Here is a 27,560-nt window from a genome sequence, read left to right as displayed (position 1 = left end):
TTCATGCTACTGCACACTGACATGGTTTTAAAGCGGTTATGCAACATCTTAACATGCACACATCAGGGGAAAAAAAAAAAAAAAAAAAAAAAAAGATATATCCTTAGCCTCCCAACCCCACTAGCAAACTTAGTTTTTGGACCTGTTTTTTTTTTAAACCCTGCATACAGCCATGGGGGGGAACCAGCCACATTAATTAATTCCCTTTCAATTTGTGTAAAGTTCTTCCTGTTTTCGCTCCTCTTCCCTTAACTTACACCCAAATCACTCACTGAAATAAAACAAGACAGTTTTTTCATTTTTTATTTTATTTGCTTGAGCTAAAGGGGTAGCACTGCAGCAATAGGCTCATTGCAGTTGGTGGCGCGGCAATGGCACTCCTCCACATCAATGTAGGTGTATGGGTTGGTGGAGCCATCCGGGCAAATCAGGGTGATGGTCCGCTCAGTGGTTTTGGCCTCCCGACAGCATGTGCACTTGTGCTGCATACTGCCAGCCTCCGATTTGTACCTGTTAAGAAAGGAGAATCACACTGAGCTTTCCAGCTTTCTTACTCTGCACTCATACAGGTCCACTCATTTATCCACAAAATTCAGTTTACCCCCTTATAAAACTACAGCTACCATCCACTAAGTGTAAAATCTCAGTACTTTAAAAATGTAATATTAGTACAGTAAAATAACTTTTCATAGGCTAATGGAAGCTCACTCCGTTAAATCTTTCAGACTAATACTGTAATACCAAGCAACATCAATAGTTCAGTGAATTGAGAGATTAAATACAAAAAAAAAAAAAACTGCATTAGTACATAGAAGGGTTTTAACAAATTAAATTTAACTCCAAACTGCAGCTTTACTTTTCTCATCTTCTTAATCTGCAATCTCACCCTCTTAAAATTACAAGGCATATACTCATTAATCTCACTTAATTTTTGGAAACTAAGAATGTGGCAGATACCCCAATGTGACCTGTAATTGGCATGATGCAGGATAACATTGCTTTCATGACCTCCCTCCCCCAGCTGCCCCAATCTCTGATATTGGGCCAGCCTCCCAATTCCACAGCTTATCATTTTATTTTAAGGTAAAGTTACAAATACGGTTACAAAATTTTGGGAAAACACCCAGTAGATGTTCCAGAGACTCACATAGAGTAGGTACTGCAGGCTCCCTCACAGTTATTCAGCTCTATCTTATTCTCAGACTTGCAGCCCATGTGTGTGATGTGGCTCTTCACAGTGAACAGCATGCAGGTCTTCTCCACACCTGGGAGGAGAAAACACAGTTTGCAATGACACTGTAGTAGAGCAGTCGAGTAGCATCAAGTAGTAACCCTCATTGGTGGGTAGGTTTGCAGATTACTGCTTAAGTCAGTGATGGGCAACCTGCGGGCTGTGGGCCACATGCAGCCCAAAGTGCATCCACTTGTGGCCCACGATCACCCTCCGAAAATATTTACAAAAATTAAGATCAAAAATTGTACATTTAGGACAACTGCTTATTTTCTATCCATGTGTTACTCCCTTAAACTGTTGATCTATATTTGGATTATATTGCTCGTCTTCAAAATTGTGGTGAAGGGTGGGGGGAAACAAATGTACCATTCAGGCAGTTGTTTGACATCTGGACTTGTAGCCAATTGATTAAATTCAGGTTGCCCACCACTGGCTTAAAATAGACCACTGTAGGCAGAAAGCACACAAACTGGCCCTACAGCAGCCATGAGCTCCACTAAAAAAAAAACTCCACCAAGTTTGAAGTGTAGGAGGCTTCAGGACACTCACATGATTTACAGCAACCATCCGGTGCAGTCACAATCGTCCCCTGTAACAGAGGAAAACATTTAATCCTTGGTTCACTGTTATTAAATGGACACCAAACGAGCACGATAGGTCAAATAGCATCCTCTCGTTTGTAAACCTTATGTTCTTATGCATGCAGGACCAGCTGTCAAGCTGCCCTATTCCACCCAGTTGGTTCAGCTGAGAACTTAAATTAGGCAAATCCATTGTAAGGATGGTCAGGAATAGAAAAACTAATCCACAACTTTCACAGACCCTGACCTGTATGCCTAGAACTGCTATAATCATGATCACTCCTTTAAAGATATCAAACTATTTAAGCAGCATTTGACCTTGAGTTGGGGAATCTTTCAGGGGCTAAGCAGCCAACATCCCTACTTGTGGTCCCAAAACAAGACCCTGCAAGTACAAGGAATTTGGTCCCAAATTGAGTTTCTGCCCGATCTCCCTGCCAACTCACCGGTTGACAGTTGCTCTCATGGAAAGAAGGACACTGGATTTTGGCTTGGGTGGAGATTAAGGTGCCACCGATCTTGACACAGCCGTGTACGATACAATGGTCTTCAGGGGGAGACCAGATATCTCCAGGCTGGGAAGAAAGTCAAAAACAGATCGGTGATCAGAATCAGAAGAGCCTCACAATGGCCACCAAAGAGTCAGCGGGTTCAGACAAACCTGCAGCAGGTGGACGAGGTCTTGGACTTGAACAACACAGTGGGTCTGCACACACTTCCCACAGCACACGCCTGAGCTCGACTCCTTGTACTTGAATCCCTGAAGAGAACACAGCCATGCCAGTTAGCAGTGCTCCCTCCTCATTCACATGTTTACATGTTCAAGGCTTCACATGAGTTACACCTTCAAGAATTAAACTGCTGAAAGCCGCACCTGTTCACAGGTCTTGTTGCAGGTCAGCGGGACGCATTCGATCACATTGAGACCCTTTGCTGGATCCATGTCCTTGGTACATAAGCAGCGCTGGCAGTTGATCACTGGAAGACTGGTCCCCGGCTGGACAAGAGCACAGATCAGAATCTCATTGAGTATGTTTAGGACAAAAGCTTGGCTTGTAGGCTTTTTTTTTTTTTTCCCCTCAATTTCACTAGATTAAAGACATTAATTGGAAGAGGAATTCCCGCCTCATAAGTTACCTGGTATTCTGTATATTTGTACACACAAACTCCCTTTGGCACTGGAAAGGAAGAGAATTAAGTGAGAACAAACTTTACAAATGAGCAATGGGGATTTCATAAAATCCTGGAACTGCACAATGTTTAGTTACAACCAGGCTTCCAAGGATGAGAAGTGAAGCACAGGGAAGTCTACCAATATTGATGTGCTGCAGAGAGCTCCTGCAGAAAGCTTTACCGCATTTGTATTCAGGGCAGCACTTTCCATCCGGGACTTCAAACATCGGCTTGAATCCCACGGGGCAGACAGTGTCGACTACGGGACATGTGCTGGGATTACATCCTGGAGAGCAAGACCATAAAGAGGACAGTGTTGGGGATAAATATCTGCTACCATGGTAAAATTTACAACATTTAGATCCAGATGTGAATATACGCTTCAAGGAAGAGTTAACGGTTTACCATTAACCCCTGCCCCAGAAATTTATTTAATCGCTGGAGACTTCCTGGTTCAAGATTGAAATAAAACACATTATAAAAAGTGGGAGACTAGTACATTGCTAACTCCTGTACAGTCATGGAAACAAGGCTCCCAAGGTCTCCAGTGGGCTACCCTGATGCAGCAGCAGTATTGCGGTGTGGCCCAGAGGAGTAAAGGAAGGCACTCACTGCAGACAAGTTGGGTGCAGCAGGGGTCAGCAGAGCTGGTCTCGTTGGTGACTATTAAGCCCGGGCCTGTGCAGTTCAGGGTATTGGCCGGAGGGCAACCCTTCGGCTCACACACAACACCATCAGTTTTAATGTCACAGATGCAGTTCTGGCACATGTATGCAAAAGTCTCTCCAAACTAGGGCAACAAAACAAGGCCAAGGATTAAAGAGACTCCAGATCAGGGCCTGCCAGCAGCACTCAGCCCCCCTCACAGGGGGGACTAGTAGAGGCTTGGTTCACAGCATCAACAGTGTCGTTGTTAAAAGGGCAACTCACCTCTCGAGGAGTGCCCTCTGGGTCCAGGCATCCTGTGCAAACAAAGGACAGGTCAAGTTAACAGGACAAGGGAGCTTCCAGTACAACACTGTACAACAGTCTCTACTGTGGCAGTTTACATTGTACAACAGTTTCCATGTGGGGCACAGAGCCGCATGTTCTCCACAGTGAGCAGAATTGAAACACAAACCACACATTTCCACACAGATTCCAGATTTCTTGTTGAACAGTATGGTCCCTTCAGGACAAAAGCAGCCTTCTGTCAGGACCAGTTTGGTATGATTGGCATCTGAAGAACTGAGCACAAGATGTATTAATTCCCCCGTTTTACTACCACCTTGTACAATAGCTTACTAATCAATCAGATTAGGACTACATGGGCAGAAACCATTTATTTGTTGTACTGCACATTGAAAAAAAAAAAAAAAAAAAACTTACTAGTCTTCACAAGTAGGCTGTTCTGCAGGACCACATGCCTTGTAGACCTTGTCACTGGGACAGTTAACAACTGGAAGAGAAAGTTGAATACCAAATAAGCCAAGAAAAGGGGTTCTGGGAAAACACTGTGGCTAGTGCCTTTGCCAGAAAAGGAGACTTTTATATGGCTGTATTAATAGGTTAAGCTGGTATGCAAGTTACACCTGGATCATTAAATGAACAGTGAATTAAATTAAAAGGCTCTGAAGTGAATTTCTCCAGAAGTACTTACAGCATTTTCCTGCTGTTGATGGCCTCCAGTCCAGGCAGATCTCCTGTGCACACATTTTGGCATAGTTCTGCAAGCTGCTGCACTCAATGCCTGGGTTTTCCACATGGCAGCTGTCAAACACACAGCCCTGATAGAAGGGCTCTGGAGGGATATACTTGTGGCAGGGTGCAAACACGCTGTGGATTCAGAAGGCCATCAGTTAGCACCAAGCAGTTTTCACAATGATGGGGCTTTAAAACCTGCAATCTGAAGAGAACCAAGACAAGGTCTCCAATGAGGACTGGCAGGAAGCCACTTACTTGCTCTTGAGGAGTTCACACACCGAGTCTGGGTGGCAGGGTTTGGGCGTTGGGTTGGGTGGGCTGCTGGTTGGCATGGTGGGTGGGATGGAGCAGTGAGGCTTGGTTGGGTCCTTGACCTGCCAGTGCTCACCCATGGCAGCACAGTCATTGACCAACTGGCCTCCAGGCAGCATGCAGTCATCCACCTGGTTGTTGTTGCATGTTCCTGTGGGAAGACCATACTTCCCAGTGAAAGACAAGCTTGTGTACCGCAAGGGAGACCAGTTTGAGGCTCGTGGAATACTACTGCTGGCTGGTTTTGCATAAGGCTCTTCTTAGGTGGCCCACATCTAGCCAAGTTTTTAGAAGGGCGTAAGAGCAGCTATGGTCAACTGCCACATATTACATCCTTAAGAATCTTGTTTTGCTTTCAAAAAGCACTCAGAACATGTGGTATCCAGTCAAACCAGGATGAAAGAGTAGGTACTAAAGTCAGTAGCAGAACACCTGGGCCAGATGGTACATTTCCAAAAGTACTTCAAGAAATTAGGGAAATTTATAGGCTGCCAACTAAAATACTCCAATTGCCACCTTTGAATGGGGGGGGGGGGGGGGGTGTGCGCCAACTAATTGGAAAACTGCAAAGGTGGTGGCCATCAACAAGAAAGGGGACAAAATGGAGCCAGGAAGTTAGACAAGTCACATGCAAGAACGAAATTTCCACATGCGATACTTTATCTAGTTCTATTCCTCCCATAGCGAAAATTATGGTGGACATTGGTTACCTGCATGGAATACCTTGCACTTGTCCACATTGAATTTCATCTGCCAGGTGTCGGCCCACAACTGAATATTATCCAAGTCCCTTTGAATAGCCTGTGCTGCCGAGATTGTACCTGCTGAGCCACCCATTTTAGCATCATCTGCAAATTGGGCAAGTTTGCCAACTATCCCAGAGTCCAGATCAACATATTATAATAAACAGACCCTAGTACTGATCCCTGTGGAACTCCACCAACAACCTCACTCCAGTTAGAAGCAACTCCTCTAATCGACACCCTCGGTTTCCTATACATCAACCAGTTCAGAATCCATCTACTTACATTACCCTGAATGCCCACAGCTTCCAATTTGAGGATCAGTCTTTGGTGTGGAACCTTATCAATAGCTTTTTGAAAATCCAAGTACATCACATCATATGCTTTCACGTGATCTACAGCTGCAGTTGCATGTTAAAAAAAAAACTCCAATAAAATTAGGAAGACATGAACTGCCTCATCTAAACCCATGTTGACTGGGATGCAGGGGAGACTGATTGGTCTAATTTCCTGGCTCAGTTTTGTCCCCTTTCTTGTGGATTGGTATGACATTTGCAGTCTTCCAGTCAGTTGGCACATCCCCTGTTCTAAGGGTCATTTGGAATATTTGAGTTAGCAGCCTATAAATAAATTTCCCTCATTTCTTTAATTACTGTTGGAAATATACCATCTGGCCCAGGTGATGTTGGTTTATAATTCTGCCAGTCCCTTTAGGATCTCCTCATTTATCCTGATCTCTTAGGTTTTTACAATTTTATTATTATTATTATTATTATTATTTTTTTTTAAACATGCCACAGGTTAACAAATCAGTTCAGTCAAATCCTGTGAAATACTCATTTAGAACATTTGCCACATCTTGTTAGTTTTCCAAGATATTTCCATTTTTGCCCTTTATCCGTTTCACTTCCTCCTTTATTGACCTCTTGCTGTTGTAGTATTGAAAAAAAAGCTCTTTGCATTAGCTTCAGGTTTCTTTCCCACTTTGCTTTCCTGATCCCTTGAAGATCTTTGCATTTGGTTTAAGCTCTCTTGTATGCACTATGGCCAAAATGGTTTTATAGAGGTATGGAAAATTTTGCAGTGTTTTTTGGTCCTCAATTTGCCAAGTTTTGGTATAAATTTGAGCCTCAAGTAGTATATTCTTAAAATATACATCAGTTTTCAATGGAATCTGTATCCAGTGTGCTCCAGTCTAACCAAGTGGTGCCTCATACCTTTGCATTTCTAGAATTTTAGACCAGTTTTACTTGCTCCTTGTTTTTTTTGAAAGAATGCATCAAAATCCAACCATACTGTGATCAATTTGCCATTGGTTCTCTAGTGTCCCTCTGACCATCTTGGCGATTTGAAAAATCAAGTCGATGCACACTCTCCCTGGTTGTTTCCCTGACAAATTGAGTTAGAAAGCAATCATTTACCATCTCAACCATTTCAATTTCTGCTTCTGTAGTTCAAGCTGGGCTTTTCCAGTCTGTTTGGGAAGTTGAAATCCCCATTATAAAACAGCCACATCCTTGCTACATGCAGTCCGGATTACATTGTACATCTTGCTGAATATCTGAATTGGATGGTCTGTAACGCACTCCTACCACTAATCCTGCAGTTATTTTATTCAGAAGAATAACCAAACATGGTTTTGTTACTAGGATCTAAATTTGAGTTCTGCCTCAAAATTAATTTCTGACATAATGCAAACCCATCCTCTTAGATTTTGTCTGTCCCTCCTAAACTGTGTGCATCCTTTCAACTTTTATTCATCCCCATCATTTTCTGCAAGCCATGTTCCCATCACTACTCCATCACAGACACCTACCAGCACTGTGGCTTCCAAGTCTAACATCTTGTTCCTTATACTCCTGGCATTGAGGTACAAACATTTCAGGACTTTCCTACTAGCAGCGTCCCTTCGTTTGCTTTCCTTAGTGGAACATCTCCCATTGTCAGAGCTCCCTGACCCCCTGATCCCTAGTTTAAAAGATTCTAAATTACTTGGCACATATGCTCTCCCAATGCATTAGCCCCCCTTCAGTTTAGTGGTAGACCGTACGGTTTGTACAGGTCCCCATCTATCCCAGAAGAAAGACCAATGCTCCATAGATCTAAAACCCTCTTCCCTACACCAAGATTTCAACATTACATTTTCCAATTCCTGCCCTTTTCCCTAGCCATGCATGCGTTACCGGATGCATTTCAGAAAAAACTGCAGAACCTCCATGGTAGTTTAGTCTCCCCCCCCCCAACTCTTTAAAACATGTGTCCTACCCTTCCCTTCCCCCCTTCATTTGTTCCAATGTGGACCATGAACAGTGGATTCCCCCCGGCTTTGGCCAGTAGCCCATCTACAAGTTTAGGAGCAACAGGCAGGTAAGATACCATGCAGGTCTCCTCATCACTAGAACACACTGTGCTCAACTGCCCTCCTGTCACCTTCCGAGCCATCACTGTCCAACTTGGTGTGCAGCAGTTGGAACCTGTTGGGCATTTCCAGCTCTTGGGAGGTTTCCAAGGGTTGTGCACACCCTTTTCTGTGGTTATGACCTACTGTAACCCAGCAGTTCTGTACATTCCTGTTCCAAGGTCTCAACTCTCCTAGGTTTTGGCATGCACACCATCTCTCATGGGCTGATTGCTGTATTTGTGATATAGAAGAATCTCTCACAGATCAACAAGCCAGGCCTCAAGATCATGAACCTTGATCTCTAGGGTTTCAGCATGCTGACAACATTCACAAATCCAATCTTGAGTTCATCCAGGAAGCCAATCATTCTGCAAACCTGACAATGTAGTGGCCACATGCTGCTAAATTTAGTAAGTGGTTTGTCCCCCAATTCAACTGGATTACAAAAAAAAAAGAGCACCATCTTAAATGAGACATTCTTGGAGATAGTCAACATGGGTTTAGACAAGGCAGATCAGGTCTTAAATCTATTCCAGCTCCGCCTCCCCTCCACCCACAACTGCAGATCACCTGAAAGCATACAAAAATCAATAGCTTTCAGAAATGCAAGTAGTTCCACACCAAAGACCAATCCTGTAGGCAGAAGCCATAGGTATCTCAGGGTAATTAAGTAGATTATAAACCAGTTAATGTATAGGAAAGAGGGCATCAATACAAGAGGTTTCCTCCAACTGGAGTGCCATAGGGATCAGTATTAGGGCCTTAGCTTTTTCAATCTATATTAATGGATCTGGACTCTGGGGTAGTTAGCAAACTTGTCAATTTGCAGACTATACTAAAATGGGTGGTTATTCATAGGGACTTTTAAGATTTCAGTTGTGGGCGGACACCTGGCAGATTGAATGTGGACAAGTGCAAGGTATTGCATGCAGGTAATGAAAATGTCCACTATAAATTACACTATGGGAGGAATAGAACTAGATGAAAGCATCACTTCCCCAGCCAAACAATGCAGGGAAGCAGTTAAAAGGCATACAATGCTAGGGCATATTGTCAAGTGTAGTTTAAAACAAGGGCAGTTATTCCACAACTATTCCAGATAGTCCAACTAGTGTATTGTTCCAGGCACCACACTCTAGAGGCAGTTCTTCAATGTTTGAAGGGAATGTCATGGAGAGAACAACCTTTTCACCTTGGAACAATTATGAAGGGCATTGACCACAAAGCAGAGGAGCTTTCCAGATCAGCAGGGACACAGACCCAGGGATACAAATGGAAATTAGGCTTCAAGACAAGACCGGACACTTCAGTCATCACAATCTGGATGAAGCGACAATCTGGGAACATTCAAAAATAGATGGGATAGGATCCTTGGATCACTTAATGAAATGGACACCAAACAAGCACAATGGGTCAAATGGCCTCCTCACATTTGTAAACTGTTATAGAGCAATCACAAGATTTAGTGGAATCTGAATCCCTCCCACCACCAGTTATACAGAAACCCAGTCTTACCACACTGTCCCTCTGTGTTGTTGCCAAAAAGCTCATGAGGCAGTTTAATACCAAAGGCGATTCCACTGAAAGTCACCACAACATCGATATCTGGGATCTGCAACACCAGGTTAATGCCAGAGGTGAAGGCTCTCACTCCATACCTGGAGAAGGGCAGGGACACCACATGCCCATTCACCAACACCTTCAAAACAAAATACACAGCAATACCATTGAGCAGTCAGTGCTTACACTTCAAGTAGACTCATGGATCCTAGAAAACTGGATTCATCCTTCTGAATGAAAGACCTGGACACTCTGCAAATCACAGCAGGCAGTGTCTGGCATTAAAACTAAATGTATTCCCCATGACAAGGTGTACCAAAGCGTTTTAAAGGGAAGAGGACTCTGCAAGGTTCCAGCTGAACTGAAAAGCCCTTCACTAGGGGCTCCTGTGGGCCAGGCACCCTGCTGAAGGATGAACAATGGCTGAATGCATTTTGTTGCAATGCCATAAGGACTGACCTCCATGTCCACAGCACCAGCAACATCTTTATTCCTCAGGCTGATGATTAGAGTCTCAAAAGAGACACTAAGAGAGCGTGGGCAGGACACTTGGTCTCTGGGGTCACAATGGACATTGTCAATATAAACCCCAAAGTTGTCATATTTGGGTACGATCTCCTTGACCAAAGTATAGGTGCAATTCCCCTGAAAGCTGTAATAGAGTCCATCAAATGTGACATAGTGGGGGTCTCCCCAGCCATTGCAGTAGCCTGTAAACAGAAAACCCCATTAGATTTGGCAGTGCAGTTCCAGCATGGCTGCAGTTTGAGCATTGTCAGTTTGTCACATTACAAACATTAAAATCTGTAACAAACTCTAGAAAAACCCAAGACTATCAATCCGCTACAAATGCTACTTCAGCTGAAAGCACTAAACCCTCAGTGTACAACATCCATGTAGAAATACCAGCTTGAGAAGTGACCAGTCCTTCTCGTACAGGTGCAGCAGGATACTCACAGTCACACTCGTAATGGTAGCAACACATGTTCTCATCATACACCAGAACTGGAGGTCTTCCACTGGTGCAGGTGATATTCTTCACAGGTGGGCATTCGTAAGGGATTAGTTCGATAAAATTGTCCTTGATGCATCTAACCATTGTGCAGTTCCAGATTAAGAAGGTTTCATTTTGCTAGGATTTACAGGGGGGAGGAGAAAAAAAAAAAAACGCTTGTTAGTCTATGCCATTAAGAGGCCTATCTTGAGCCTCAGCTGTCTACAGGGGGCTTAAAACACTGCTCCAGTTCCCAAAACTGGACATTTGTTATGTGCATTGGCCTGCCTAATTGGGCTCTGCAACATGGAAACTAAATGAGTGACAAACAGGCAGGCGATCAACCAAGTCTGGAAGCCACTCCAACAAGAGGGAACGATTCAGAATTGAGGGGGGTGGAAATCTAATTCCTTTAAAACCTGCAATCATATAGCTTTAAAACAAAACAAAAAAACTCACATTTTTATTCCATTTTGGGCAGCCAGATGTTGGAGTAGTGGTAGGAGTACTAGAGGAACAGTTGCTCGCATCTCTCTCAACAGCACAAACATCAGAGCAGAAGACTGTGCTGCACTTCATCCCAATGGTAACATTGAGTATTATCTCACCTGATGAGAAAAGTCTAATGTGAATCTGGCCAGGTGTGACAATAACCCTTTTAATGGATCACATTCAAGATCTGTATACAGACAATGACCTGACCTCCAACAGGACAGAAGTATACCTGAAATGTATATGATGCATTTCAGTTTTACCCAATTGGATTATGCCATCCACAAAATCAGTCATTAACCACCAAGGTTCATTATTCCCCAAGAAGCCTTTACATATGCACAGTCCAAGAATAAGCAGCAGGTTTCAGGTTGATGGACTCGAGGTCTCCACAGGTCCAAAAATGTGTGCCCGAACCCAAAGAGACACGGAAATGTGCTACCCGGACCCGTCTATCATTTGAAAGTTTGGACCCATACAGAACCGAGAAGTGCCGTAGATGTACGACTCTGACCCCTCTACTTGACATCTGGACCTGGACGGGACACACAGACCCAATTGAACATGATCGGCACAGATCCCACAGCTAATCTCGATTAACAAGTTGTTAAAATAAATCTTTAGGTCTTGCCTAATGTAACATTAGTAGCTTCAATCTTGTACCTGACCATGACACCTACAACCCATCCTCCATGCCAAGAAAGTTGGCAAAATAATGTTGCTCCGCTCTTGCCGATTGAAAGCATATGTATAATCCACTCATCATTTCAGCTTCAAAAGCTGACTTGCAGTCACGGTGACGGAGGACAAACGCAACTTTGCAGGTTTGCATCTCGCATAATATGCTAACTTCCAGTTTGCCCTTTTGAACTATAATAAGGACTGCTCGTTCAGTGCCATGGCCACTGACATTAGCATTACTAAATCTGCTGTCCTCTGTGCTCCGAGAAGTGTCTGCCATAGATTTTAGATACAAAACGAACGAATTCCAACCACGATCTCTCAAATCCCACCGATGCGAATAACGCACTTTGGTTTAAGTCATGTCAAACACCGATATGGCGGAATAAGTCCCACATTCTAAAAAAGAGCCAATCACCAATTGGTAAAGTCCTCTCATCACCCGGGTATTACACACAATGTTAAACTGACCCGGGACCCGAAGTACAAGAATGGGACCCGACAGGGCTGACAGTTTAAAATATGGACCCGAACCCGTACGGGTCCCAGGTCAGGTCCCGGTGGACCCGTGAAGACCTCTAATGATAGACATCCAGGTTCCGAGAAAGGCGACAGTTTACACATTAGACTTACTCACCCGGTTTATAATGAGTGCTGTTCCAAACACAGAAGCAGGGGGTCATGGTGGTGGTGGTGGTGGTGGTGGTGGTGGTTGTCCGGGTCATGGTGGTTGGGCTGGTGGTCACCAGGGTCGTTGTCCGGGTCGTAGGGATCGTTGTCAGGGCTGCGGTCATTTTCAGGGTTGTAGGGGTCATTGTGGTTGGCATGATCGCAGTGGGTGCAGGCGTTGTGTTCAACACAAGTGGCGAGGAGGGAAATCCAGTTGATGTTGGTTTCGTGGTACCCGTTATAACTTCAATGTTACCAGTTGCAACTACCCCAGTGGTTGTAGGTTGAGGGAGAGTGGCTGTAGCAGGAGGGGCTGTGGTTGTAATTGACCATACAGCATTTGTGATTGCCCCTGGCGTTGGAGGGACTGTGGTGGTAGACGATCCTACACTGGTTGTGGCTGACCTTGTTGTTGGGGAGGTGGTGGTTGCAGTGGTAGTCCTGAGGCAGTGGTCATCTCTGCAGCACAGGACTTTGATCTGATAGTTAAAGCACATGGGCTTAAGATCATGCAGATTGTCTTTGTTCTTGCAGATCAGCCCAATGGACACATCACAAACTACTGTCTGACCCAACTGGCCCAGAGGATAGTTGGGGTATTTTTCAGCCCTGCATTTGAGGTCTACTGGTTGTTTGCAGATGTTAATTCCAGCTGCTGTAATATTCTCATAGGTTTCCCAGTCACCACCATTAGGACCATACTGTGGAGAGGAAACATCAATCCAGTCTGTCCATCTGCAGATCAGCTGACAAGCTGGAAGGGAAGATAAAAGTTTAAGTGCCACCTTACCATTAACTCCAAACCTAGGAGAGGAATTAAAATGGGGCTTCAGTCAGCTGGAGAGGGAACCCAGCCACACTCCTCCCAGGGATTGAGGGTTTTATTCACACAGCAAACCAATTGAGCCTTAAACTGAAGTACTAAACAGCCAGTGATATTTAGTAGTGGTAGCAATTGGCAAAACCTCTAAAATTAGTCAAGGCAGCACCACCCCCAGTACCTGCCTGTACAGTTTTATTAACAATTGGGTTCAGCAGCTTGTACCCAATGGTCATCCCCTTTGCAAGGTTGGGTTGGAGAGGTTTTTATGAAATTGGCAAGTTTGACCCCCTCCCCCCACCCCCCCCCCATCGCAACTTGCCCTCCTGCATGGACTGAATTTCCCCATTTGAGATTACTTGCCTTTTAAAATGTTGCCCTCAGTGTATTCTAGAACTATGAATCATGTTATAGCAAATGTTTAATAGGGAATTTGTTTGCAGCACTGCAAGTACAGATACTTCCTGGTGTCATGTAATGAATTAAATAAAATGGTTATAGAAATAGCACTGCAGTCCTTGTATGCAGGTTTCCCCTAACCCATACAAGAGACTAGAATATCTTCACAAAACAAATACCTGTTGTGGTTGGGGTAGAGGACAGTGGGCTGGAGGGTTTACAGTGGTAATCATACTGTATTACAGTCCCATTTATACAGATGCCAAGGTAACACAGCCCCTTGTGGTCAGTCCCATTGTACACAACTTCGCTCTCATCATATTCCATTCCATTGTAGACACAGCAGCCTGAGAAGAACAAGTCCCCATGGTCACAGATGGGAGTTACAGCCTATTGGAGATACTGGTATGCAAAGTCTTAAAATGGCAGGGGGAAGGAATTACCAGGTTTCGGTTTGCAATGCACCATTCCAGATAGAAGACAGATACTGCAGAGAAAAATAAAATACAAGTGTATACACAAATCTGAAATCATGAAGTTTCCAGCGTTATATTAACCACCAGGGAGGCAGATCTCTCACCATGGATCTCTAGTCTACTATTCCACTCAGAGGGGAAACCGATGACCCCACCCATCCATTTCCCTTTTAGTTGGCCCGGTGGCTCATTACACTTTGAGAATAGCTTACCATGTGGCGCAGGGCTGGTCTGTGGACACATTCCCTCCAGGTGGATAGACAGTCCCTTTCATGAAACACCCACATTCCTCCAGAGTCACACAGGTGTTGTTGTGCTCATTGAATATGGGATTTTTTGGAGGGCATTCGGGGTAGCAGCCTGCAAGCCAAATATACATTTTACAGTAACCAAAACTCTGATTTGGCATCAACTTCTACCATTGAATGAAGGGTACGATCGGAAACCTGAATTAACTTATCCTGTTGAAAGGTTGCGTGTGCATGCGTTAGAATTTTACCAATGATCTACAAACTGCGACAAAGAAGGATGTTGGGGAGGCAGAAAAGTAGGTTTTGGGGGAATTTATGAATGCCCATCTACATAGTACCCTTTGGCAGAACCTCAGTGGGTGTCCCCTCTCACCTTCGAGGTCTGGCAGTGTGCGGTTGCAGATGCCCTCTGGGTTCTCACAGGTCTTGTAGCAGGGGTGCTGGCAGGGGCTGTAGTGCCATGTGCGATCCACACCAGGGGCATTGTAGAAGTCACAGAACATGGCTGCAGGAGAGAACCCAGCCCAGATGAAGGGCAATAGAAGTTTGCCATTTCTTGAAAGGGCTCCAACCACCCTCCCAGAGAATAGTTGGGGGCAAAACATCTCAAATTTAGGGCATAACTGAAAACCTCAAAAGAGCTGCCAGTTTACACAATCACCCTTTTGAAGCCAATGCCACGAAATCAAATGAGTGGCTGAAGTGTAGTGTGCCCAGCACTGGTCTTGGAGACACCCTCCCATTCATCAGGTTTTATAGGAGTCCCCAGATGGGGGCTAGAGGTCACATTCAGAGTAGGAAGTGTAATAGACAAGTATAGAGAAAACCATTAGACTTCCACCTCTTCCAAAAAAAAAAAAAAAAAAACACACACCACACACACACACAGCTCAACTCACGGCAGATCTCGGGTGTTCTCCAGGCCACACAGACACCATGTTCGTTACAGGCGGCTGCGTAGGCAGCCACAGCCGTACAGAAACACTCGCAGTCTCCCCCGCTGTCACAGGCACACGAGTCGTGCACACAGGTGTCGTAGTACAGATTGTGGTCCACCTGCACACAAAAGGCAGGGAGGTACAGAAACCTGCCTCAGACTGACCATTCAGGTACAGGGTGACTACAGAACATCCAAATGTTAGAGGCGGAGAGCCCCCCCCCCCCCCCCCAAGTAAAAAGGAAAATAATCTATTGACAGTGCAATTAAATTCATTACCCATTAAAGAGAAAATGGGAGAGCAGAGCCCTAACCACTACCCCACAAGTTCAATCCCAGGTAGAACACAGTACAGTACCTTGCTGAAGGGTACAGCAGCAGGATTGCTCAGGTAAAAACCCAGCTGTATAAAATGGGTCATTGTATGTATGTTAGCAAATACTGACAATTGTTATCGCTAAGAATTAATGAAAATAGTAAATGCTATAGTGACATTAAGGGGAGACACTATGGGTTAATGGTCCCAGTCCTCCCACAGTCAGTGGGAGAGCAGATTAGTTTGTACTCCACACTACAGTAGAGGTTTACCACTCAGACGCACCACATGGTGGCAGTGCTTGAAGGCGTCACCCTTGATGATGCTGCACTTCAGCTTGGCCCAGGCATGGCGGAAAGGCCTCAGGAAGCAGGGATTGGGGTCAGTGGTCTGGTCGGGACAGGAGCTTGACACCTTCCAGCTGTTCCCGAACTCCAGCGGGTTAGCCACCTGGATCTGGCCCTGGGTGGTGAAGTCATTCTTTGCGTTGTGGTCGTAATTCCCACACAGGCCGCAGACCCTTCCCTACAGGAGACAGACAGACTTGCAGCATGAGAGCCATGGAGAGCCTGGAGGGCACCCCACTGGGCAGGGCTGCTGGAACAGCAAAGTCTGGTCTGGTTAGTGGAGCATTGCAAGAAATAACTGAATGCTTTAAAAACATGGAATGGATTAGACTTGATTTTATTGCAGTGGAAGATACCACATGATCCACACCCTCAGTCCAAACATTGGCCCACTTGCCTGGATGTCATGGCAGCCTGTAGAGCTAGAGTGGGGCACTGCAGTTCAACACTGAGCAGCCAGAGTTAGAGACCAGTGTGCTTTGACACGGAATGGACGCACCTTGTAGGCTGGATTGAGAATTATGTAGATGGTGGTCTTCTTGTCCCAGAGCACCACCAGTCCAGTGCTGGACTCCACGACCAGGTACATGCCGGCGGTCCGGACTGTGTATTTCACCTGTGCCCCAGCAGGACGCTGTACCAGATCATACTTGCCATCAGACAGCTTCAGCTCAGTCCTCTGGAAAAGGACACCACAGTTAGTGCCCCCCCCCCCGCAATTCACATTGTATAGAGAGGAGAGGGGGTTAACCTTTCAACACTGGGAAATTACTTCAAGGAAGAAAGCTTGGACCTGCACTTGTTAAGTTTTTCATTTAACTATGGCCTACCATCTCCTAGCGGTTGCCAACGTGTGCGACACTTGCAATACGGTTCCAATTGGTCTGGCGAGAGCCATGGCAGTCCAACCGATTACAATTAATGTGGCTTTGGCAACCTGTACTTCTTACCCCCAAGTACACACGGACAGATTTGGAACAGGTCGTGCCCAATGTCCCACAGGGAATGTTCTCCGTGACCACGCTGAAGGTGCCTCTGCCAGTGTTGTTTCCACAGAAATCCTTTAAAAACAAGCAAGCACTGCAGTTATTCTCCTCTCAAATGATCATGTCTAGGGATTTAGTTTAATGGTTGCTCTTGTGGACTAAGCACCTGCTGGTCTTCACAGATTTGCTTAGACAGGGAGGTCTACAAAGAGGGGAGAGAATAAGCTTCCCCATCAGCAGAGCATTTCAGTACAACCACTCTACTTTTAGACCAGTCAGCTTGCAGTTTGTTCAGACTGCATTTAGAGACATTTAAAAAGTGCTGACTATTGAAAAGAAGCTCCCACCAAACCAAAAACAGGGAAGAGTCCCCAGACTACTTCAACAGCCATGTGCCAAGATCAGCTGACAAATGCACCTGGACATGTCACACTCCAGTAGGTTTAAAAAAAAAAAGTTGTGCAAGTCAGACATACTTGGTTAGAAGACACTAAGCCACATACCTGTGTTGCCACATAGGCACAATTCCCATCAAAGCTGAACCTGTGCTCGTCGAAGGTGATGTAATTGCCGCTGCCATAGATGGTACAGGTTCCTGGGCACTGCTTTTTTGTGCACTCCCATGTGCCCCTCTTGCAGGTGCTAGAGGAGCAGGGCAAGTGGAAGAGCAAAGACTGACATTCTTTTTAGCCTTCTGGATTTCTTTAAATGTACATTTCCATTGATAAATGAAGGGACAGTAACTTTTTTTTTTTTAAAAAAGGTTATAGATATTTTAAACTCATACCTAAATGAGTGACAAGTCAGTTCACTTTCAAACCTGGTTGGGCACCAACTCCTTTGAACTCCAGGACCTACCACAGGTTGCACTTGTCCTTTATGCGAGACCCTGCTGCAAAGTAGACTCCATTGTGAACACAGGGACAGTGGTCTTCATGGACACACTTCCCTCTCCCATCTTCGACCAGCCCGTCGGGACACTTGCACCCCGATACACACCCGACAGAGTACTGCAGGGCAAGAGCAAAGTGCAGGATGAAGGACAAAGATTCTTCAGTGCTCCCAGGGCAGAGCAGCCTCTACAGGCCTTGGATGTAAATGGTCTTTACAGACAAGATGTGCAGGGGCACTAGCGTTCAATGAATTCATTTCAAAGCAAAGTTGTTTCAACAGGCATTGAAACCATATAGACAACCCTGGTCCTGGAGATCCACAGTACTGGAGGTTTGTTAGTCATTTCAATTAACTTCTATATACACTGAACAAAACATCAAATGTGACCAATTAAATTACTTTGGGATAAAATCCAGAAGTGTGGCACTCCAGAACCAGGTGGCCAGCCTCTGCAGCTCTGCATTGAAGCCTGACTTACACAGCTGCCAGCCAGGTTTCTGCAGGTCTTCTCACACTCCATGCCCTTGCTGCCAGGCTCAGCTGTGGCACAGCTGAAGGTAGTCTTGGGAGACTGGCAGGCTGCAATGGACAAAGCACAATGAGGTCAGGGCCAGATGGGGGAAGCATAGACACAGGAACTGACCAGTGGTAAAGGCATTACTCTTACTTGTGGATCTTGCCATTCTGGACTTGCAGTGGAATGTTCCATTGGAGCAAATGCTGCAGGAAGCAGAAAAACTAACTGGGTTTTGCAACTTGAATTGGAAGAAGCCAAAACCAGTAAGCAGTAGTAGATAAACATTAACATTTTGTATACAATGTGACACTACACACTGAAGTTAAGCCTTCCAGCAATACAAGGCCAGCTGCTATAGTGCAGTCTGACACCTGCCCTGTGCAGTAAGGACAGCTGGTGGACATACCAGTGCTCATCCTGGATACTGATGAGTTTCCCAGGCTTGACTGGGTCTCCATCATGGTAGCATGGACACTTGGCCATAGGCAGGCAGGTGCCACGGTCATCCTGGTACAGGCCTTCAGGGCAGGAGCAGCCATCCACAAGCAGCAAGTCAAGAGAACAGCTCTGGGGCTTCAAGCCGAGAGAGCGGCAACTCTGCTGGCAGCTGTGGCGCCTGTAGGTGAAGATCTGGGATGCAGGGCAGCTCAGTGTGTACTTATCTGGCAGACAGGGAACAGACCAGTCAATGCAGCTACTCAGTTGGCTTCAAATCTTTTGCAAAAAGCATTCTGTGCACCAATAACAAAACCTATAACCCAGCCCTGTTCTAGTTTCAGGAACACAATGTCAGTCACTGGAGCATCCATTTTAACTTTAAGTCACAGACATTCCCATGTAAAAGACTAATTGGGACTTCTAACCCAAGATTTGCCCCAGAACCCCATTCTCTAGTATTCCTTCTTCAGAACAGGCAGGAGAGTACCGAGGCATTGGAATTGCAATCATTATTTTGGTGGCCATTCTGAACAGTCCATATAAATCACACGCCATTCTCATGTGACCCTCAGACCTTGGTTCCTGCAATTATCCCCAGGTTCAGCACCTAAACACCTCCCCTCCAACCACAGCCCATCCACTCACCACACACAGGGCTCCACCACTTCTGCAGAGTCACACCCTTGATGGAGCAAGCACGCACGTATGCAGAGAATGCAGCACACAGGGAGTCCTCGCTCCTCTCGCTGTTGCAGCCGGAGTATTTGCATTTCTGTAATTGCAAGGAGAGGCAGTGAGAAACAGGCACAGCAGTGCTCTTGTACACCAGAAGACTTTGGGAGTTTTCCAAGACCCAAGCCTTACCTTGAAGTAGTCATTGGGGTCGACAACTTGATGACATTTGGCAAACTCGCCATCCTTGCTAGTCAGCTTGGCACACCAGTAGTCCGCAAATTTCTCTGTGAGGACCAAAGAAAAAGAATTCACCTTCTGCTCTGCCAAGAGGTTTTCCCCACATTAATTATAATCACTGTAGATACAGGCAGTACTGCAGTGAAGCCACAACCTGCCCATCCCCCACCTTTCTCCACACTGAGGGCACAGGGATCATCCAGCCGGTCAGCAGTGTCTGCACAGCTGGACTGGGCCTTCCAGGAGTTGGCGAAGGGGGCAGCAGTGCCCTCCACCACCCCGTGCAGGGTCTTGAAGTCATCACTCTGGTTGTCATTGAAGTCACCACACAGACCTGCGATGAGAAGAGGTTATGGGAAGAGAGAAAGAGAGATCTACCAAGTCATGGGCAGCAGTGGAAATATGGAAGCGGCCCAGAAGACCAGGTGCTCATTAACTGAACAGGGCCCCACCCTGTGATGCCAATTAAGTCCTGGTCAGAACTGCAGCGCTTGAAGTACAACTGTTCAAACCTCACGTGACACCTGCTGCTAAATCTGCCATGGGATTGTAAGGTTACATTACAGCAAGGTGAAGCTTAGACATTTAAAGGCATAAGGAATTATGCCACCAAATATCACTTGCATAGTGACACCAATAAGACTAAATGTCACCATAGTAAGACTGACCACTACACTAGCACAACTGCCATTCCTTAATCACAGCCTCCCATGGGAAAGGCCATGCAGGCCTGACATACCGCAGGTGCTGCTCTTGTAGGACTGCTCCAGGGATACGTAGAGCTGCATGATGGGGACCACCTGGACCTGCAGCTGCAGGCCCACACTTGTCTGCAGGATGACATGGAAGGAGGACGGCCTGAAGATGTGCAGGGTCCCTGAAGGGCGAGAAGAAGCCGCAGCACGTAAATCCCAGCCAGCTCATCTCCCAAAAAGGAGATGCAATTAGGCCTGAACTCGGCACCACACACACATGGATACTATGGTCTTGCGAAACACTATAGCGAACAAAAAGCACCACAGGCGGTCCTACCTGCGCTGTACGGAAGGCTGACTGGGACCTGGCTGCGGTAAACTTTCCCATCAGCTTTGAACACCCAAGCCTAGAGGGAGAACGAGACGTCCGTTAAATTCTGGTCTCGCTGCAAGTCAAAGACAAGAATTGATCAACCCGAAGGTAAAAAAAAAAAAAAAAAAAAAGCGATAGAAGATCCTGGTCCCTTATTGGTTGGAGAATATAAGGACATGAAGACTGGATTCCTTCAGGACCTGCAGGACACATGGGATTCCCACAGGATGGGAAAAATGGGTTACACTGCAAAATGGGACAGTACAGGAGTGAAACTACAGGTAGTGGGTAGAACAGAACTATTCCTAGGGGACCAAAAAGGTTCTCATCTTCCCCCCTCTTAAGTAATTTAACCCCACATACTGAACACTGATCTTCCCCCTTCTTTGGGCAAAGTGGGATCACTGCTTTTGCACGGGAAGAGGAATTAAGGCTGAGGAGGCATATTGGCATGACAGTCTATGGTGTGTCAAGTCAAAGAAATGCAACACGTTGGCGTCCCGGACATAAGCCACACATGGTGCCAGTTTGCCAATTATAAACGCATTGGTGTTCACAGCGGGAACTATTCATGGGTTGGTTCATTTATAGGTGCCAACTAAATCCTTTTATCATGTTGGGCACTTTAGTGAGGCTAGTACTTTGCCGTTAGGTGGGACATGCATGACATGACCATAGTTCTGAAAGGTTATTTTGCCACTGTGCAGTTGCACTATTGTTCAACAGGAGAGTCAGCCCTGTGGAGGGTGCACTTAAGGGGCAGTGGCTCTTGCCACCCCAGACCCCCACCTCCAACCCTGGGTCAAACCATTTTCCTTCCAGTCAACCAGTAGATGTCAGTCAATTTTAAACCAATTCACTTAACCAAATTAAATACAAATATTTAAGTCACCGTGATGGTTACTCTACTACTCTAGGAAAAAAGTGGAGGTAAGAATTACAAAAGCTTGCATTTAAGTGACAGGATCTCATTAAACAATACACAGAGAATGTTTGTTTAGTTTAAATTTAAGCAAATGCAAAGCAGTCAGAGTACATTGGATGCAACAGTTGCAAAACTACTCAAATTTAAAACCGATACAGGGACGAGTGACGTATAGCAGCTCCAGAACAGTTTCTGGACAGGCAGGTCAAGAGCTCCAACACACAAAGAAATCAGATTATGTAGCATGAACAGATTACATTTTGGAAATCTAGCCAAGCATAGCTTTAAACTTTGTAATGGAGAATGCCAAGTGTAGAATTAGTGTAGTCTTAAAATCCAGTTATCACAGTAATGTAGAAGAGTGGCACTTGGCAATCACTGCGCACACAAACTCCACAGCACTGTACTCACATTGTTGTGGTCATTGTTCAGCTGCACAACCACACTCTTCAGACAAGTGTCATATTCCTGGGAGCCACAGGGAACCAGCTCACCATATACAGAGAACTTGTTTCCCACACAGTCCTGAGGACATGAGAAGAAAGTGAATTTTCTGTACCACATTCAGAAGGACAGTCAAAGAAATGCAGTTTAGGATTAAAACAAATGCATCAAAGCTTTTTCTAAATGTGGTTTAACAGTCCAGTGACAACTGGCTACCTTGGAGATGATGTAGTAACAGTCTCCATGGAAGGTGAAGTCTTTGCCATCGTAGGTGGAGATGAGAGACCCCCCCTCCACAGAGCAGCTCCCAGGGCAAGGCAGGCTCGTGCAAGTCCATTTCCCCAAGTGGCACACACTGCAACAGCACAGCAGCGCTCGGTCACACAAGGACACAGACACGGACACGCATCTTTCCAATGGGGTCTTTGCAGGAGATGGATATTGCTTTAGAAGAGCAGTCCTGCACCCACTGCTCTGCTCCCTCTGTCAACTGCTCCACATCTACTTTGTTTTATATTGATTAGTTAAATTTTTTGTTGGAAGGCACTTTACATGAAAGGCACCATCACTCAACTTCAAATCACCAGTGCCATTACACAGCAATAGCAGGCAACGCGAAGTCAAGACAGTAATGTACCATTCCTCGCAGTCCTGTGACACTGCCTCCCCTGGGCTGAAGCGTTTGCCGTGTCTGGTGCACTGGCACTGCTGCACTGGAATACAGCCCGTCTGCCCGATGTCATCAAACACCGTCCCTGCAACACAGCCAGCACAAGAAACCTGAGCCACAGTCTCACCTGCAGCCCTCCTCAGTGAGGCCACACCCTATGGCAGGGGTACAAATTTGATGCCACACGTCACATGACACTGAATATTCAGACTGCAGGTTTTCGTTCACCAGAGACACGATCTGACCGACTGATGAGCCTTCTGCTCAGTCTACAGCGGTGTGGAACACATCCCACCTCAGTCTTTAATACGGACGTGCAGCGGTGCGTTTGAATTGTGAAGTGCTTTGGGATGCACATGCATATCTTGACATGCTTGTGAAATAACAATTGTATTACACATTACAAAATCAGGGTCTACTACAGACAGTGCAGCACAGGCACGGGAGCACTGACCTTGGGGGCAAAAGCAGCCGTCCGTGCGGTGCTCCTCACAGAGCGTGCTGGTGACCATGTTGGAGCAGGTGTCCATGCAGGGCGAGCCGCTCTCCTTGTACTCCATGTTGAAGGGGCAGTGCTTGGCTGAAGATTAAACAGTCATGGATCCATACAACACAGGTCAGCTCAAATAGAAACCAACCAAAGGCAGGAGCAGCGAGATTTCAGCAAGCTGTGGCTTTCAGTTATGGACATTAAATCATGTACATTTGAATAGACACTAGCTATAGACTGAGCAAGAGGGAAAGATTCAGGAAAAATAAAGAATAGCGAAATATTATTTGTCATTTACTGACGCTCTTATCCAGGGCGACTTACATTTGTACCCATTTACACAGCTGGGCATTTTACTGGAGCAATCTAAGTGAAGTACCTTGCTCAAGTGTACAACAGCACTGCCCCATATCTGCAACGTTCCAGTCATGAGTCCAGAGCCCTAACCACTACTCCACAGTGCTGCCTAATATGAAAGTATAAATCAACCCCTCAGCAGGCAGTTGGGAACAGACACTTCCAGACCCTCCCTAACAGGACTCAACCCCCCCACCCCAGAAAGGAGGCTCGTCTCACCACAGAAGGTGCTGCTCCGCCAGTTGGGCGGCATGCCACCGGCATGGGAGCACTGGCGGGAAAACTCCGACAGCGTGCTGCACACACAGAAGTCATCCAGAGTCTTTCCACAGCTGCACACGTCCTGCATGCAGGCCTGCACATAGGGCTGGGGGTCCAACAGGGCAGTGCACTCACTCCAGGCAGGAGCCGTCAGCAGCTGCTCACAGGCCTCTTGCTGGGGGGAGAGACACGCAGAGCGAGAGGCTACAGACAGACGTGCTCTGTACAACAGCATGTACCATTGGCGGGCACGTTGCTGGGCCATCAGGCAGGCTCAGGTGGCCACGAGAAAGAATTTTGCTTTTCTTGTGTGTGACTGTTTATTCCTTTATTTTATCACGGTTTCTACCAGATTCCACCAGGTGTGCGCATAAAGGCAAGCTGAGATTTCCCCACTGAAAGTGGAGTTTGATGTGCAAGTTTACAGATGGGAAGAGGTGGGTGTGCAGGAGTGATTGGTTGGCCCTTGAGTTTACAGGGCTGTGAAATGCTGCTGCACAGGAGCCAGCAGAGTTTTGCACAGGGCACTCACATGCTGGGCACAGTCAGCGCTGGGCTCCTGCTCATAGGGGTCCTCACAGATGTCATTGGGCAGGTGGATCTTCTGCAGGTTGCCAAACTGAATGGGGTTCAGGGTGTCACCTGACAAGGAAAGGGGCAGAGGGAGGAGGGTTGGTGCATGCTGACAGAGGCGTCGCAAGGGGGTAGGCATCACAGGCATCCCTGGCATCCCAGGCATCCCTGGCATCCCCTGGGGCCACAAGCTTGGACTCCATCAGCACCCCCCCCCCTGCGCTAACACCGGCAAAAGTTTAGACAGCCCCGCTCTCATGGGCGAGAACTCCATCCGCACTTACCCCATCTCCCCCTACACCAGTCTCCCAGAAGAAAACACCACCAAGAATCATTTTGCCTAGGGCCACCCCACACACTCTAGAAAATCGCCACTGCATTCCGATTAGGATTATACTGTAGGAGGGGTTTGCATGTTTAAGTAGTTTGACAATCACAAGGGGAGAAACTCATGCATCAAATCTAGGTATTCCGAATTAATTGTGGATTTGACCTTCATTTTCACTCTACTTCACCCTTTGTTAGTCAAGTATTGATGAACAGTTCTACATTTTACACCAGGTCTCACAGTAACAGCATGCGACTCATTCATCAGCTGTAAAACAAGACATGCACGATGGATGTTTTTCTAAGGTTATTTCTTTAAAATGCATCTAAAAAGGCAATACTGTTAAACTGAAAGCAGACAAACTCACCATCAGAAATGAACTCATTGTAGACTGGGATGCCATTGTAATCTCCACACAGACCACAAGTGCGGTTCATGTATTTGGAGTCCAGTTCCAGCTGGGAGAGAGATGGGCCCAGTTAGAGTTCAGCAGGCTTCACATCCTGATGGTCAACAGTAATTGATATTAATTCCATCACTTCAGAGAATAGCTTCCTTACCATGATTGAATCGTCTCCATTCCATGCGAGCGCTAGCCCCAGTTTAGCGTAGAGCTTGGTGTAGTCCACATTCCTCTCCAGCTGCACCCCCGATCCATAGTAAGGCGCCTGGACACTGAGTTAGAATCACACCCAGTTAGTTAGTTTCCCCTGTCCGTGTGTAGACTGGACAAGAGACAGTGCCGTGTAGAACTAGAGACCCGTTTACATTCAGCAGGCTCGGGGTGTGGTTCAGGTGGCTCCATAGGTGAAACTCTGGTCACAGAGGTTTTGTTATTCTGTTAATATTGTAGTCTGTTTTTCAGAGCACTTCTGCCACTTTGTGTAGAGTCATACATACGGTTGCTTTAACACAGCTCTGTGGATTAGTGGTTAGACCTCTGTACTATATATGCAGGGGGTAGCAGGTTTAAATCCCGGTTGAGTCACAGCTGTTCAACAATACAAGTGCCTTAAGATTGCTTCTGTAAAGGGGAAAACACTGGCCAAGTTTCAGCCATTCATACTGATGGATTACTACTCACACAACATCATTCACCGTCACATGGGTTTTGCGGAACATGATGTCCACGTCCTTGATTCTGATCACCACTTCGTTGATGGTGGGGTGGCCACCGATCTCCACACGACGCAAGTGCACGGAGAACTCCAGGTAGGACTCGTGGCAGTTGGAGGCCAGGTTGTAGTCACACATTCCCGGGAACTGGAACACGTCGCCATCGAAAGTCTTGAAGTGCTTGTTACCCCAGGTGCTGCATATGTTCTGGACGTGGTTGACAGGGCGCCCTGTCAGTAGCGCAGAAGATAGTTAGGGATCAGTATCGGAAGTCACAAAGGTAAAGAGGAGATGGAAATGGAAGGATGATCAACAAGAACCAAGATGGTGGAGTGATAGCGTTTACAGCAGCCGCTGTCAATTTTAGTAGACTATTCAAGCATTAAGGAGGGGGGGGGGGGGGGGGGGGGGCTGCAGCTTGCGGGCATAAGATTAATGGGAGAAGAAAAAAAAAAAAAAAAAAAACACCCGACAACGGCAACAATGCGGAGAGAACTCAAACCGAAGAAAACGGGGCAATTCATACAAAACAACCAAACGCGTCTCCATCTCCATGGCCATTCGGCCCATCGAGCTCGCGTGGTGTCCATTAATAACTAGGTGATCCAAGCTCCAGATCAGCAGGGCGCTTTTGAAATGAAGACAAAGCTTTACTGCGCTTCTTATCAAATAACCCGAACTCACGCCGAGGTGATGCGGAAAGAGTGATAGTAACAAAACGAAAAACCTGTTTCCCATCGCGTCCCCGCAGCGCAGGTGAGGGCCGCACACACAAGCAAGATCCGCACTGCGTTCATCCCCATCGTGCTCAGGTGAGGAGCTGCACAGGTGACTGCTGGGGCTCCCCCGCGACACACCTCCTTTTATACGCTCACAACGCGATAGCTCCAAACCTGGGTGCGTCTTTCAACCCCTATGGAAAATTATAATATATATATATATATATATATATATATATATATATATATATATATATCGCAAATGCTATAAGAATGTAATTAAATGCAATTTATATTGAAAAAATACACATTCAAGTGTATTTTGGTTCTAACGTATTCCATGCGTTCAATATCGATTGTAATTAACTGTTCCAAAACACTGCGCCACACGTTTTTAGTTACACTTTACATTTGTATTGAATATACCAGGCAAACATGTATTTTACACTTGTATGTTCTTATCAAATATATAATTACACATACCTAGCATATCCTATATTTACTTCATTGTGAGAAAATGCAAAGGATACATATTTGATTGTTATATGCAGAACATATTACACTGGTGCCAATTCAGACATCGTTTCCTGAATGTGTGTTTATATATTTATATATAATGTGCCCGTTAAAGTATATGAAATGTTGACAACTTTTATTTTATTTACATTTTATTAGTGATATCACTTTCAATATTGAATATTTTTCTCCGTTCGGGGTCAGGTGGGAGTCTATGAAAAGTCAGTCTTAATTTCCTTTAAGAGCAAAACCATTTGAAACGTGATTAATTAGCAGA

General features: G+C 45.9%; 1 protein-coding gene across 1 annotated transcript; it reads right to left on the bottom strand.

Moving 5' to 3' along the window:
* Positions 1–305: 305 nt before the first annotated feature.
* Positions 306–26,609, bottom strand: LOC136748927 (mucin-2). Its single transcript, XM_066702936.1, has 44 exons — positions 26,588–26,609; positions 26,017–26,278; positions 25,493–25,607; positions 25,300–25,390; positions 24,564–24,673; positions 23,990–24,206; positions 23,378–23,503; positions 22,891–23,008; positions 22,470–22,608; positions 22,221–22,334; positions 20,849–20,918; positions 20,556–20,693; positions 19,986–20,150; positions 19,769–19,863; positions 19,550–19,676; positions 18,838–19,128; positions 18,428–18,528; positions 17,914–18,065; positions 17,559–17,697; positions 17,020–17,130; positions 16,569–16,748; positions 16,008–16,247; positions 15,369–15,525; positions 14,843–14,974; positions 14,431–14,578; positions 12,520–12,767; positions 11,141–11,289; positions 10,645–10,819; positions 10,147–10,397; positions 9,643–9,826; positions 4,927–5,134; positions 4,628–4,803; positions 4,357–4,426; positions 4,109–4,215; positions 3,919–3,950; positions 3,601–3,778; positions 3,170–3,274; positions 2,953–2,993; positions 2,690–2,812; positions 2,477–2,575; positions 2,262–2,390; positions 1,784–1,823; positions 1,148–1,265; positions 306–510 (listed from the first exon to the last, which is right to left on the bottom strand). The coding sequence occupies exons 1-44, from the start codon at positions 26,607–26,609 to the stop codon at positions 321–323; spliced, it is 6,183 nt and encodes a 2,060-aa protein (XP_066559033.1). The 3' UTR covers positions 306–320.
* Positions 26,610–27,560: the final 951 nt, after the last annotated feature.

The sequence above is a fragment of the Amia ocellicauda genome, chromosome 4, assembly GCF_036373705.1.
Source record: "Amia ocellicauda isolate fAmiCal2 chromosome 4, fAmiCal2.hap1, whole genome shotgun sequence".
NCBI classification, from domain to species: domain Eukaryota; kingdom Metazoa; phylum Chordata; class Actinopteri; order Amiiformes; family Amiidae; genus Amia; species Amia ocellicauda.
The sequence above is the reverse complement of the archived record's forward strand: the minus strand, read 5'-3'. Positions and strand labels throughout refer to the sequence as shown.

Excerpts from the sequence above, each read along its gene's own strand:
- LOC136748927 (XM_066702936.1), bottom strand. The coding sequence starts at position 26,609 with ATGGCCATGGAGATGGAGACGC. Across the intron at positions 17,131-17,558 it reads GTGCCTATGTGGCAACACAG|GATTTCTGTGGAAACAACAC; the intron begins GTATGTGGCTTA and ends TTGTTTTTAAAG. Across the intron at positions 2,994-3,169 it reads CTGCCCTGAATACAAATGCG|TGCCAAAGGGAGTTTGTGTG; the intron begins GTAAAGCTTTCT and ends CTTCCTTTCCAG.